The sequence below is a fragment of the Myotis davidii genome, unplaced genomic scaffold (genome assembly GCF_000327345.1).
Source record: "Myotis davidii unplaced genomic scaffold, ASM32734v1 scaffold557, whole genome shotgun sequence".
NCBI lineage: Eukaryota > Metazoa > Chordata > Mammalia > Chiroptera > Vespertilionidae > Myotis > Myotis davidii.
Window position 1 is genome coordinate 24,384 of NW_006289557.1, and position 13,553 is coordinate 37,936.

General features: G+C 47.0%; 1 protein-coding gene across 1 annotated transcript in view; it reads right to left on the reverse strand.

The window, feature by feature from the left end:
- Positions 1-11,994: 11,994 nt before the first annotated feature.
- The window catches only part of FAM43A (family with sequence similarity 43 member A), a 2,878-nt gene continuing 1,319 nt past the window's right edge, over positions 11,995-13,553 (reverse strand). Inside the window, 1 exon segment of the mRNA XM_006779451.2 lies at positions 11,995-13,553. This exon segment is cut by the window's right edge and continues 6 nt beyond it. Within this exon segment, the coding sequence (XP_006779514.1) occupies positions 12,949-13,553 (605 nt within the window). The 3' untranslated portion in view covers positions 11,995-12,948.

The following is a 13,553-nucleotide window of genomic DNA, read 5'->3' on the forward strand; positions in this document are numbered from 1 at the left end:
GTTTGACCAGCAGGTGGGGCCAGCCCGCCAACTACCCATGGCCCTTCCCCAAGCTGGCCCTGCCCCTGATCAGCCACCCGCCCCCAATCGGGAGGGCCAGCCGAACCCCACCCGTGCACCAATTCATGCACCGGCCTCTAGTCCTTTATAAGTTATAAGGTAGCACCTACACAGAGGGTGGCCTCCTCAGAGGAGAGAGGGATGGGTGCTGGAGGACTCACTGGCCAGCACAGCCTACCAGGGGACAGTTCCTTTGTCCGGCCGCCCTAGTCTAGGTCTGACCTTCGGGAAGGCAGGTCTAAGGAAATACTCAGCCCCATCCTGAAGAAGTTCTGTGGGAAGCAGGACTCCCAGGGAGCAACTAAAGAAGAACAGGGTAGGCTCAGCCGCTGTGTGGCCAGAATCTGTCCTGAGATCCAGCCCCTCGAGGTTCCTCCAGAGGACAGCAATGAAAATTCCTCATATCTGTATCACACTTTTCCATAAAAGTGGCTCAGGTTCATGATTTCCTTTGAATTGCACAATGCCACAAGGTAGCATAATTATCCCTATTTACAAATGAGGACCCTGGAGAATTGCACCTCTTGGTACAATGTTACATGGGGAGCCTTGTTGAGTGGGGTGTAAACCTAGGAACAGGGTGCAAAACCAAAATTGGGGTATAAATCTAGGAACAGGATGCAAACCCAGAGTGGGATACACCAGGTAAAATCAAGATGGGGTGCAAACCTAGGCCTCTGAGCTGGAATACTATGCTTCTCCCTATAGTAGTTACCTCCAGAAGAGACACACTTATTGACTTTGTTTTCTTTTCTCCTTTCTTTCTACCTTCCTTTTTTTTTTCAATGATACATTTATTTAAACCATGTGCAGGTTTATCCCTAAACTTATCAAAGAATAGTAATGAGTAGAGTAATGCTGTAATCCATTAACATCCATGTCAGTAAATTTTCCAGATAACTCTGTTAGGTACCATATGCCTTTTTCAAATTTCATTTCCAATTAAAATTTTTCTAAAATGCATTATACAGTTTTTGATTTTTTAATTATATTATCATCTTTTTTAAATATTTTTTTTATTTATTTCAGAGAGGAAGGGAGAGGGAGAGAAAAAAACATCACTGATGAGAGAGAATCATTGATCAGCTGCCTCCTGCATGCCTCCTACTGGGGATGGAGCCCACAACCCAGGTATGTACCCTGGGCCAGAATCAAACCCTTCAGTCCGCAGGCCGACGCTCTATCCACTGAGCCAAACCAGGTAGGGCTATATTAGCCTCTTATAAATGTAACATGCTAAGAAAATTAAAAACCCAACCAGTACAGTATGTCTAAAGTATAAAGTAAAAGCCTCCTTAAGCGGCCGACACTCTGGGCCGGTGGCCGATCTAGCTGGTTAGCAGAGCTGTTTCTCACTGGGGACAGAGGGACCTCTACCAGACCTTTGGGTGGAGGAAGAATTCACACAGAGCCTTCCTAGAGCACGCAGGTGCCACTCACACATCTGTCCAGTCTCCCTCTTTCTTGGAAAGCTGAGCCATCCCTCTCCCCAGCTGTCTATGCTCCCTAAAGGGAGGAGCTGAAGCCTCTGTGGGACAGAAAGACACAGCCCCTCGGGTGGCTGGTCTGACCAAGGACAAGGAACAGAAGGACTCTCCTGGCAGAGCATTTGGTGTGCCTGGTAAGTTGGGGAAGAATAAGCCTCACAGGGAAGTGTGACAGGTTGCTGGGAAACAAATCTTAGAATGTGTCAAGAAGCAGAGCTCTCCATCCAGGGGCTGGGAAAGAGAGATCTCCCAAAGGCCGCTGGAATTTGCAGACCCCCAGAGAGGAGATAGTCCCCCTCAAATATCCCTTCTAGTCTTGAGCTAATGTTTGCAGTGTCTGTTTCTGAAGTTACTTGAGCTCTGGACTCTGAGCTATTCAAAGCAGCCCTGAGGACCAAATGCAAACTGAATGATAATGCCTTCACAAACTCTAATAAATAACGATTTCCCCCTGATCCTCCTGAAGCCTTAGCATAAGCCTGAGCCAGTGGTCATGAGAGGAGAGTCTGCTACAGAGACTGCATACCCTTCACCAAGCCCATTTTCCTTTTCTTCTGAGCACACCGCTCGACTACATTCCCCAGCTGCACTTGAAGGTACATGTAGCCAGGAGCTGAGTTCTAGCCAATAGAACATGGTCAGATGTTGTATGTATCAGTTCTAGACCTGCCCATTAAAACCTTCAAATAATCTTGCCCAATCTCTGTTCACTAGAGGACATTCTCTGGCCAGAAGCCTATGACCCAGAGAGAATTCCGAGGCACTGAGGGAGGGGTCAGCAAGCATTTTCTGTAGAGAGCCAGATAGTAAATACTTGAGGCTTGTGGGCTATAGTCTTTGTTGCAACTACTCAGCTCTGCTGTTGTAGTGCAAAGCCGGCATAGACAATGAGTAAATGAATGAGCATGATTGTGTCCCAATAAAACTTCATATACGAAAACAGCCAGCAGGCCAAATTTGGCCCATAACTCCTGCTCTAGAAGATGGTGGAACCACAACGTACAAGAAGCTTGAGTGGAAATAAACTCTTATTATGTTAAGCCAGTAAGAGTATGGGGTTTGTTAAAGCAGCTAGAATTCTTTACCCTATTTAATTGCCAACTATATTCTATTTCTCTGGTTGCCAAGTTTATGGGTCAGGATATGAACCAATGAGAAACAAAACAAATATCATTCTGAAAGGGCCTTTAGAAGTACAGGGCTGGAGAGAAGTTGCAGGTGATAGGAGTTATTAAAAAAATCCCTTCTGCCCCACCCTCAATAAAGCTCTGGAGTACTATGCTTCCTTTAAAACCGAGATCAGGTAAGATTTTATGACTCGCCCAGAGCCTTTGAGGAGAACACTTTGATGGTTGGAGAAGATGATCATCTCTTTTGTGAACTTTGTGACCACTCCTCCCTCCCTTGAGGGAGTTGAGTGAGCTGGCTGCCCTCCTCTGCATTACCTCAATACTGTACACATAAACTGAAGGTACCTTTTTATGTAGCACATGTATTACATGTTTTGGTCTTTCCCACTGGATTATGAGCTTCATGAGAGCAAAAACTACTTCTTATTCCCCCTTTTTATTCCCTTCTTGTTTCCCACCCCCATCTCCCACTTCATCCCCAGCGCTAGCACAGTGCTTGGCACACAGCAGGTGCATTACAAATGTTTCCTCAGTGAAAGAGAAATGAATGAATGAAGACATGCACACGTTAAGGTCAAAAGTATCATCCGAACTAAGACACTTTGAGAGTGAGAGGTGGCTCTACTATACAGTCATGTGCCACATAACATTTTGATCAAGGATGGACCACATATACAATGGTGGTCCCCAAAAGTTATAATGGGGCTGAAAAATTCCTACTGCCTAGTGACCCTAGTAACATCATAGCCATTCTAATGTTGAAGCACAACACATTACAATTGCCTACAGTATTCAGTACAGTAACATGCTGTGTGTACAGTCTTGTAGCCTAGAAGCAATAGATTATACCACATAGCCTAGGTGGGTAGTGGGCTATACCACGTAGGTCTGTGTAAGTGCACTCTGTGGTGTTCACATGATGATAGGATCACCTAATGACGATACCTGTCAGAACATATCCCTATCATTAAGTGACACACAACCGTAATTATGTGAGGACATTGGGCATAAATGAGGACTGTCCTGAGAAAACCAGAATCTATGGCCATTCTAGCAGCCGGCCACTTTGAATCATGGCCTCCAGCAATATAGAGCATTCTTAAAGGGCACTGGTTATTTCTATTAGTTTAAGACCCTTTTAAGATTAAAACAAACAAAAGAGAAAACTCCGAGTGCCATGGAAAGGAAAGGGTGATGTGATTTGAAGCTTTCCTTGGCAGGAATGTGGGCAGATCAGCATAGCTCTCTCATTGCACCATGAGTTTTCACTGATCATTTCACACTAATGCCAACCACAACAACTTGAGTTTACAATACAGCTCATATTCACCCTTAAGCACAGTCCCAGTCATACCCACAAGAACACACACACCACAATTTCATCAGGACAAGGGGATCCTAAGTATTCTTTTTTTTTTTTTTTTACAGAGAGGAAGGGAGAAGGATAGAGAGCTAGAAACATCAATGAGAGAGAAACATCAATCAGCTGCCTCCTGCACATTCCCCACTGGAGATGTGCCCTCAACCAAGGCACAAGCCTTTGACTGGAATCGAACCTGAGACCCTTGAGTCCTCAGGTCGACGGTGCACCCACTGAGCCAAACCGGTTAGGGCCTAAGTATTCTTGCATGTACTCTATATGAATGTTCCCAAGGAAAACCTCAGAACCTCCATTTCTAGAAAACAGTCTAAAGGATTACTTTAGGGGGATCGTGTTGATTTCAGGAACATCTATTTGAGAGGTAAATGAAATCATAATTGCAAATATGTATGGAAAGTATTGGGAAGTGTGTGTGTGTGTGTGTGTGTGTGTGTGTGTGTGTCTGCCTGTCTGTCTGAGTATAGAATACTAACCACACTAGAGATATTGATGTGGGCTGATAATCACATGCTGACAAAATGAGTCTCATTTCAGGGAACAAATAAAAATCCAGCCATAGAGCACAGGCAGCTGCCATGCTCTCCTACCACAGCCGATGGAAGCGATTGGGCTGGAGATGGAGGCCCATAGTACATGTGGATATCTAGGGCTTCAGACAGAAAATTAGTCCATAATCTTTCCACATGATGCCTGCCATTTAAATACCCACCTACTGCTTCCTCTATTTAATAGATGACTTCCTCTTTTTTGTCTGTTTTCCCTCCTTGGGCCCTCGAATATGTTTCATGGAAAATGTCCGTGTACACATGTGCCCTGTGGGGAAGCCCTAGGAAGGCTCCCTCATCTCAACTGTGTTATTTCAATCTGAATATTCCATCAGCAGCCACTCCTTTCCTGTACTGCACTTTTCAAAGCACTTACCCATCCAATATTTAGATTTTGAGCCTCCAGACCAGCTGAGAGGTAGTTCGGTTAAATATTACTACAGTATCTCCATTTCACAGAAAGAACTATCCCCAAAGGGAAACTTGCCCAAGATCACAGAGCTAATGTCTGAGAAAACCAGAGCTAGCCCCGGATCTCAAGTCCAGTTTTCTTTCAGCTATGCCTTGTAGCCTTGCTCACGAGAACACTGCTCCCCACCCCTCCCTAGCCCCTCAATCCCATATTTGACCATTAATATTGGTAATTTGCTAAGATCTGACTCAAAGGAATGGAAAGGCAGAGATATAGTATAAGATTGAAACCTGTTTTGACTTCATCAACGTGAACACATCCAAAAGTGTCTGCGAGGTTCCTTCATCTGTAATTGCTGCTGCATACGTAAGAGGAAAGGCCCCACACACCTTGATATGTCTGTACATCTCATTCAGACAAGCAGCATGGTTTCATCCAGGCACAAACAGGAACACCTAATCACGTGGTGCTCTTTTACAGAGATGAGCTAATCTATTGGAAATCAGGTGGTGAGCAGTTTTCCCTGGGAATCAGGGACACTGAGGGCAAGATGGCATTCAAAGACTGAGACAAGTTTATCTGCAGAGGAAGCCAGACAGCAGCTGTGGGTAAGGAACTGGTGATGGTTTTGTAGATCTGTAGATGGTGCCTGGGAATCATTCACAAGCCCTGAACTGCAGCATAGAACTGAGAGTGTGCTGATGCAGGATCCAGTGGCCCTACCCACCCCCCACCCATTCCCATCCTCATGAACTCATGTCACCTTAGAAATATCACTTTCTCTTTCTCTGTGTAACAGTTCAGCTGCAAAAGTGAACCTATAGGAATATGGATTATGATGCTAGGAGAGGTGCTCCTTGCACCAAAATATTTCTTCTTGCCTACTCTAGCTTCCTCCCATCATGTTGCTTGAAATAGCTTTTTATTTGGCCTCTTATACCTCAAAGCCTTTTAATATTCAAGAGTCCCTTATAAAATGTCAATTCTAGATCTCAGTTTCCCCATCTGTAAAAAGAAGGAACTAAACTGGAGAAGCACTGAGCTTCTGTCTAGCTCTCAGGGCAAGAAAGAGTCAAAGATCGTAGAGTCAGCTGGTGACCTCTTGAGCCATTGTTGGCTAATCCTGGGATCAAGAGAAAGAAGACTCCATGCCAAGCAGTTAAGAACAAATTCTACCAGGAGAAGAATCCAGAATGGGAGTGGCTCCCAGCCTGCTGCAAGGGTTGATGGGAAGCTTCCCCAGGTTATCAACTCCCTCTTGTTCTCTGACTTGGTGCAGGTGGGTTCTAGCCTCTGTTGTTGGGTAAACAAAACCCCCTGCTGTCAGGTGCCCACATGGCCTTTGATCAAACACTTGGGCTCTTCCACATTTCCTTGGATAGATCTGGGTTGCTTCCAAACTAAGTTATCCCAACCCAAAGATACAAGAGAAAAATATAGGACTTGGAGTCAGGAGACCTGAGCTCTGGCCCCAACTTGCTGGATGATCTTAGCAAAGTCATTTTATGGGCCCTAATCTGGCCCTAACCTGGCCCTTAATTTCAGTGTCAGTCACCATTTTAAGATCCACCATACTCTCAAAGTTTTGAGGTAGTAAAAGAGGCAACTACTGTTCTGGGTTGGCCAAAGGCACATCACCTCCAAATTAGACTCCAGTGATGGTCCAGGCCACAGTGGGCCCTAAAGATGAACTCTATCCCTAGAACCCCAGATAGTTTCTAGCCCAGGGTCAGAGGTTTCTTCTTTTCTGTCCCACTAGGGCAGTGGTTCTCAACCTTGGCTGCACATTAGAATCACCTGGGAATCTGTTTAAAATTCTGATTTCTGGGCCTCATCCTCCAAAAATTCTGTTTTTTTTGTTACTAATGTAACAAAGAAACAGAATTTCCGGAGGATGAGGCCCAGAAATCAAGATTTTAAAAAGATTCCCAGGTGATTCTAATGTGCAGCCAAGGTTGAGAACCACTGCACTAGGGGCTGGAAGAAGGCAGAAACACATTTGACCTTAACTTTGCTCCTTCTTCAATTCAAAACATGTGTACTGATGCCCAGCTGGTGTGGCTCAGTTGGTTGAGCATCATCCCATGCACTGAAAGGTCACCCATTCAATTCCCAGTCAGGGAGCATGCCTGGCTTTCAGGGTTGATCCTCAGTAGGGGGCATGCAGGAGGCAACCCATCAATGTTTCTCATCGATGTTTCTGTATCTCTCTCCCTCTCCCTTCCTCTCTCTGAAATCAATAAAAACATATTTTAAAAAATATTTGTGCTGAATGTCTTGCTATTATCTAATCCAACCCACCCATTTTACCCATGAGAATCCTGAGGCTAGCGAAGAGAAGTGACTTGACTGAGTCAATGCAGAGGGATCCAAGTCACTTCAAGGCCTTGAACCAAGGTTCTCCCGGCAGGCTTCCTCCCTTCATTTGGCTCAAATCAGAGAGCTTTGGCAATAACCTTGGAACTGAAATGAGCAGGGATGGGACTCCAATGCCATTCAAAGCTAATTCCAAGTAAATCTTCCTTCTCCAAACTAGAACCACCCCTCCCTCAGGCCAAAAAATTCCCAGGAAAACCTTGGGAATTGAATCTACCTTATGTAGCGTTGAGGAGTCAATTGAATCCTAATCTTCTCTGCTCTCTAAAATCTTGGCTCCTCCATTTGGGTGATGACCTTGAGCTTTATCAGACCTATTCTCCTAGCCTGAAATGGAACCACTTCTTTATTCCTTTCTGAGCATTTCCTGAGCACCTACTAAACACCAGCCTCTGTGTTAAGTTTGCTGAATCAGAGATGCCTAAAATCACATGCCTGTCCTTGGATAATTCAGCCAACCAGGGAGGATAGAGATGATTAATAATATTCATGATGCCATGGGGAGAGCTCCCTCAACCTTAAAATAGACCTGCTCTTCTAGGGCGAGTTCTTGCCAGACTAGATCTCAGGGGTGGCAGCAAGAGGAGACCATGTTCCTCTGGGGGCTGCCACCACCCACCAGGGGCATTCTTCCCAGGAAGACAGACACCTGACTTTTCTACCGCTAGCATGGTGCAGCCGGTAGATCCTCGTTCACACTGGGTGGTGGGAGTGGCACATTAATAAATGGCATCACAAATATTTATCATCAAGCATTTACCATATATGAAGTGGGAAAATAAAGAAAAATCTATCTTCAGTGTGGTATCAATTTCTGCCATCACAAAGCTAAAAATCTGGTTATATGTCATAAAAACTGGAGGAATGTGAAAAGAGCATGGGTTTAAGAGTTTGGAGCCCTGGGTCTGGATCCGTTTTTTAGCAGAACATCATCCTTCTTTGCTTCAGTTCGTTCATCTCTGTTTGGGCAGGGCCAGAGTATGCCCTGGAATTGCAAGAGTGGTGCCACCTGATGTTTACTTGGTTTGTTTTTCCCTTCGAGTTTGGGTTTTCTTTTCTTTGAGGTGATTTAAGGTCTGAGCTAGGTTTGTGGGAAGGAAGAGAAGCGAAGCCAGGATCAGGTGGGAAGCTGGGTAATAAAAGCCAGAGGAGAATGATGTGTTACAGGAGGGAGAGGCCTGGGAGAGGGATGAAGAGGAAATGCAAGAGAGGAAGCTGTCAGAAGGGCCACTCTCCATGGAGATTAGAAACAAGGACCTTTGCTGATGCCACTGAACAGCCTTAGAGAGGGGAAAAAACCAGTGCCAACCTGCAGGCCCACCTAGCCATTCAAACCACCAGAATAAAATGGTGGTGAGGCATTAAGGCTGCTCAAATTGGGTCCCATAAGAGCTGGTGGTGAGGGTTTGGTCCAAGGCACATTGTGGCCTGTGAACACGGATGAGTCAGCAGGAGCAGGAAGGGCCCCAGCTAAGAGTAAAGCAGATCCAGACATGGCCATGTTGCAGAAAAGGCTGGTGCCTACAGTACGGAGCGCCCTGGCCCCCGCGCCCCCTGGCCTCCTGGAGCCCTGAGTAGTTCCCCACATGTCGACATGGCTCCTCGCCCCAGCAGTCCACACACACTTCTAGCTCTGTCATGCATCACTTGCCAGCAGATGCTGGGGCTACTGATGCACACCACACAGAGGAAAGAGTTCTGCTTATTAAATTACTAAATCCTGTTAGAAATGAGGGCAACTTGCTCCTAATAGAATTTTTATGTTCCTCGTGATCCTTGGTGACTCCCATGAGGTTCTTTATTCTCCAGTGCGGTGCCAGGAGTGGATTCCACAGCCAGTTCTCTCTTTCACAAGCAGAACCATTAAAAGCAACTCTGTCCCTCGGAGGAAATCATGCTTTCTTAGTACTACAGAGCCTTTCGAATTTGTTTAAAATCTACTGTTCTGCTGATGGCAGGGCAGGGAGAGGGATGTTTTCTTTAGGGAGGAGTGTGTGTGTGTGTGTGTGTGTGTGTGTGTGTGTGTGGAGTGGGTGCTCTTTGAAACTGTAATAGTTGAGAGGGTAATACTATTGTTTATTTTACACCATCCTACTCCTCCCTCTTTCCCCCTCAACATGCAACAAACTGTACAAATGAACAAGAGAAGTTGATGCGTAGACTCACGCTGCCACCCTGCAGCAGTCTCTCCTGCTGCAGAAAGCACTCCTGCTCCAGGCAGTCGGAGCTGCACTGTTGGGCATGATCGCTTGGGCTGTGGAGGCTGTGGAAAGTGTCTCGCCGCATGTAAAGAACCATCGGGTTACTTACAGGAGAAACACGACTCTCACCTTGCAAGAAGGAAGGCTGACTTGGATGAGCAAGCCCAACAGTCCTCAGGTGCTCTCTGGCACATGCATTTCACCCGACTGTGCTTAGCTTTGCTTTTGTCAGACCACTCCTTCCCCTCTGGTTATCAGGAGCAAATTAGTTTTCAGCTTTGTTTTGTGTTTCTTTTTTCATTTAACACATCTCTTCTTACGCTGGTGATATCATCCCTGGAAGACTGAGACGTAAGAGGAGTGAATCATGTATCACCTTCACATCTCTTCTAGAATTACATCAGCAGAGCCCTAGGGTGCAGTGAGGATAAAAGCCAAAAGTAGAGGGGAGGGAGGAGGAAAGAGGAGGGCACCAGGAGGGGGGAGGAAGGGAGCCGGTTCTTTTGCAGTCAGCTCCTTTTCTTCTTCCTCCTTCCTCAAGCCCTATACCCCCTTCCTTATTTATAAATCAGACAAGAGGAAAAACCAGACAGTTGCCTTATATTTATTGACGGTGTTGGTTTAAATGTCATTTGTCTGAACTTTTGACCAATCACCATACCCCCATCAGTCACAGATGAAAGCCAACCTTAGCATTCTCACTGGACACATAAACTGGTTAAGAATGAAGACATGCAGACCCTGCCCCACCTCCAAGTATTATCCATATGATCCCTACCCTCTTTAATGTTCTCATCAATTTTAAACAGCAAAAGAACTTGGCAATGTGTGGAGATAATTGGAAATGTGAAATCTAGTCATGCAAGAGAGTGATGGCTCACACAGCTGTCTGCTGGTCAGGTGAGAACAGAGTGGAGGGCACACGATGTGGGTGCCTAGGTAGGGTGGGATTTGACTTTCCTGACCTCTCTCTAGCTGGGGGTTTTAAAATGTCATTCAATGATGCGTATCTGAGGTATTCAAGGAGAGGGACAGGGACTCTCAACCAAACCAAAACATGGTGATAGGTTCGAAGGCCTGGACCTTGTCTTAATGCCCTTAAGAAATGACTCTGGCCCTAGCCGGTTTGGCTCGGTGGATAGAGTGTCAGCCTGTGGACTCAAGGGTCCCAGGTACGATTCCACCTTGGTTGTGGGCACATCCCCAGTAGGGAGCGTGCAGGAGGCAGCTGATCGATGTTTCTCTCTCATCAATGTTTCTAACTCTCTATCCCTCTCCTTTCCTCTCTGTAAAAAAATCAATAAAATATATTTTTTTTAAAAAGAAATGACTCTGAATACTTTACTATTATTTCCCACCCACCCTTTGTTTTGCTTTGCTTTTCTAAAGATAGTCTTATGCCTGAACCACTCCCACTAATTAGAAAGAAAAATCTTTCGTCCTCCATTCCTCTATGGCTCCAGTGAATCCTAGACTCCTTAAAATCTCTGGGTCTAGTTGCTCACAACATGTTTATGATGAAAACAAAGGGGCCTCAGGACACCAGGGAAAGCCAGGAGTGCAATCCATTTCTGCAATACCAAAGGGGCCCAAAAGGGGCAAAGGGAAAAAACAATTTGCAGAAGGCACAGCTTTGGCAGCATCTTATTACAACTTCTAGCTGACCGGGGTGTAGCCAAATTAGAGACATCTGTTTGGAATTTACAACAGAAACAAACAGAAAGCATGAAATCCCTAAGACACACACACACACACACACCAAACTCTAACAGCTCTTCACTGCCTTGACCTCCACACCATTCCCCCACTGGGCCATGCTAGGTTGTAGAAGGGTCTTCCACCTGCCTCCCCACCCACCCCACCTCTACTCACTCATGCCATCCTCGGAACTTAACAACTTTCCTCTATCCTTGCTTTTCCTCCCAGGGGGGGAAAAAAGGTTCTCCCACTTCTCAGAAATCTCCTTCTTTGGGTCTCTAGTTCATCTTTAAACTCCCTGAGCTGCTTGTAAAGGAGAAGATTATATCGTATTCTTACACTTGATCATTAGCACGAACCTCGTAAAACCTCACAAGATGTCGAAAGTCACTCCTCCCTAAATAACCTCGCAGGTCTGAGAGTGAGGAACAGAACTCAGAGACCAGAGAAAACCCACACTCACAGAAGTTAATTAAGGAAGAAGATGGAATATACTTGAGAAGGCTGTCCCCAGCCGCAGTACCCAGAGTGGCAAAGGGCCAGAGAGGCCCCAGGCTTCCTATAAAGTGGGTTTCCCTCCCCTATTCACCTCCAAGCAAGGCAGAGGCCAAACACTGTCTGACCACACCGTCCTGTTGATGGACACACCCTCTCCTCCCCCCTCCCCCCAAGCATTCTCAGCAGCAGTTCCAGACGCTCACCTGTTCTGTTCAATTTTCCTCTTTATTCTCTTCCCACTGGCGGGCAAACAGAACCAGAGCAGTGCCACTCTTCAAAAATAACAAAATGTTTTATACACATTTCTGTATATACAACTGAACAACATTTTACATGTCCCTTTTGCACAGCAAAAGATATAAACATCCAGCTCTGAGAACAGTTATGTACAAAAAAAGATGTCAAAAATACTTCACAACAGTGCAAAAATATTTTACACAGTATCATGGAGTGAGATCTTTTGAGCAGGATGAAGGTGTGTGTGTTTCTAAAGGAAAACTCCTTTCTTAGATATTAGATGTCTTTAACTGTAAACAAAATGCAACTTTCTTTCCTTTTCCTCTCTTCCCCCCTCCCCCTCCCCAAACAAATATTTGAGGAATTTGGCAGAATTTCAAGGGTCTTAATCTGAGGTAAACAACCCAAGCTCTCGCACCAAAAGACTGGAGGCAACGAGGCGGCACAAAAACAGCCTCTAACATTGTGAGAGTAAATTCCTTTTTCTTTTCAATGATATGCCAATGACAATGCTAGGCTGCTCCCGGGTGAGGGGTGGGGAGGAAGTTAAGCCCTCCTCCAGGGGCCCCAGCTGCCCCACAAACAGGAAGCTGGCCGGCGGGCCCCTGACGCCTGCAGGACTTTTGCTAACTTCAGCGGGCATTTCCCTCACCCCTGACCCCGAGGGGCTGCCTCTCTCCTTCCTGGTAGGGTTTCCCCACCCCATGCCCACACATCCAGCCACATCTCCGTAGGCAACCTGAGCTCCACTTAAAACAGAGCCAAATGTGTTCAGGGAGAGAAGCAGGAACTCTGGGCCTTAAGTGTCCCATTTTCCCTTTCCTGGGCGCAAGCGGTGTCAGGGCTAGGTCAGGGAGCTGTCGAGGAGGCTCTTAGGGAGTCACGGTGGGGCGGCAGGGCGCGCGCAGAAGGTTGCGGGGAGCTCAGCCCGAGCGCGGCTCCTCTGGGCTGGCGCGGTCCGTAGGGCCAGACTGGTCCCCGGCGGTGGCAGAGGTGGCATCTGGGCCCCCGCCTTCTATGGAGCTCTCGCTGCCGGTGCTCTCACCAGACAGCAGGCGCGTCACCCGCAAGTCGGCCTGCAGGCTTCGCACGTCGTTGCCGAAGCTGAGCTCGCCCAGGTCGTTAATAAGCTGCGATAGCTCGGCCTTCACGTCGGAGGAGCTACCCAGCAGCAAAGGCGGCGGCCCCGCCCCGGGTCCCAACGAGACCCCACTGCCCCCCAGCGCCTCCTCCCGGCCACTCTCCAACGTGTCCAGCAAGTCCCCACATTCGAAGTGCATGGCCACCACCAGCGCCCGCTGCGCCTCGGCCTCTTCCTCTGCCGGATCCTTCTCCCTGGCACGATCCTCTTCCTCCTCCTCCTCCTCCTCGAGGCAGCTCTCGGTGTGCTCCTCTTCCTCTTCTTCCTGCAGCTCCTCCTCCTGCTGTTCACCGACCAGGTCCTCAGTGATGGAGCCGAGTTTGGGCGCGCTGCGGCTGCGCTCCACCGGCGGCTTGTAGCAGCAAGGTCCGTGCAGGAGCAGCTTGC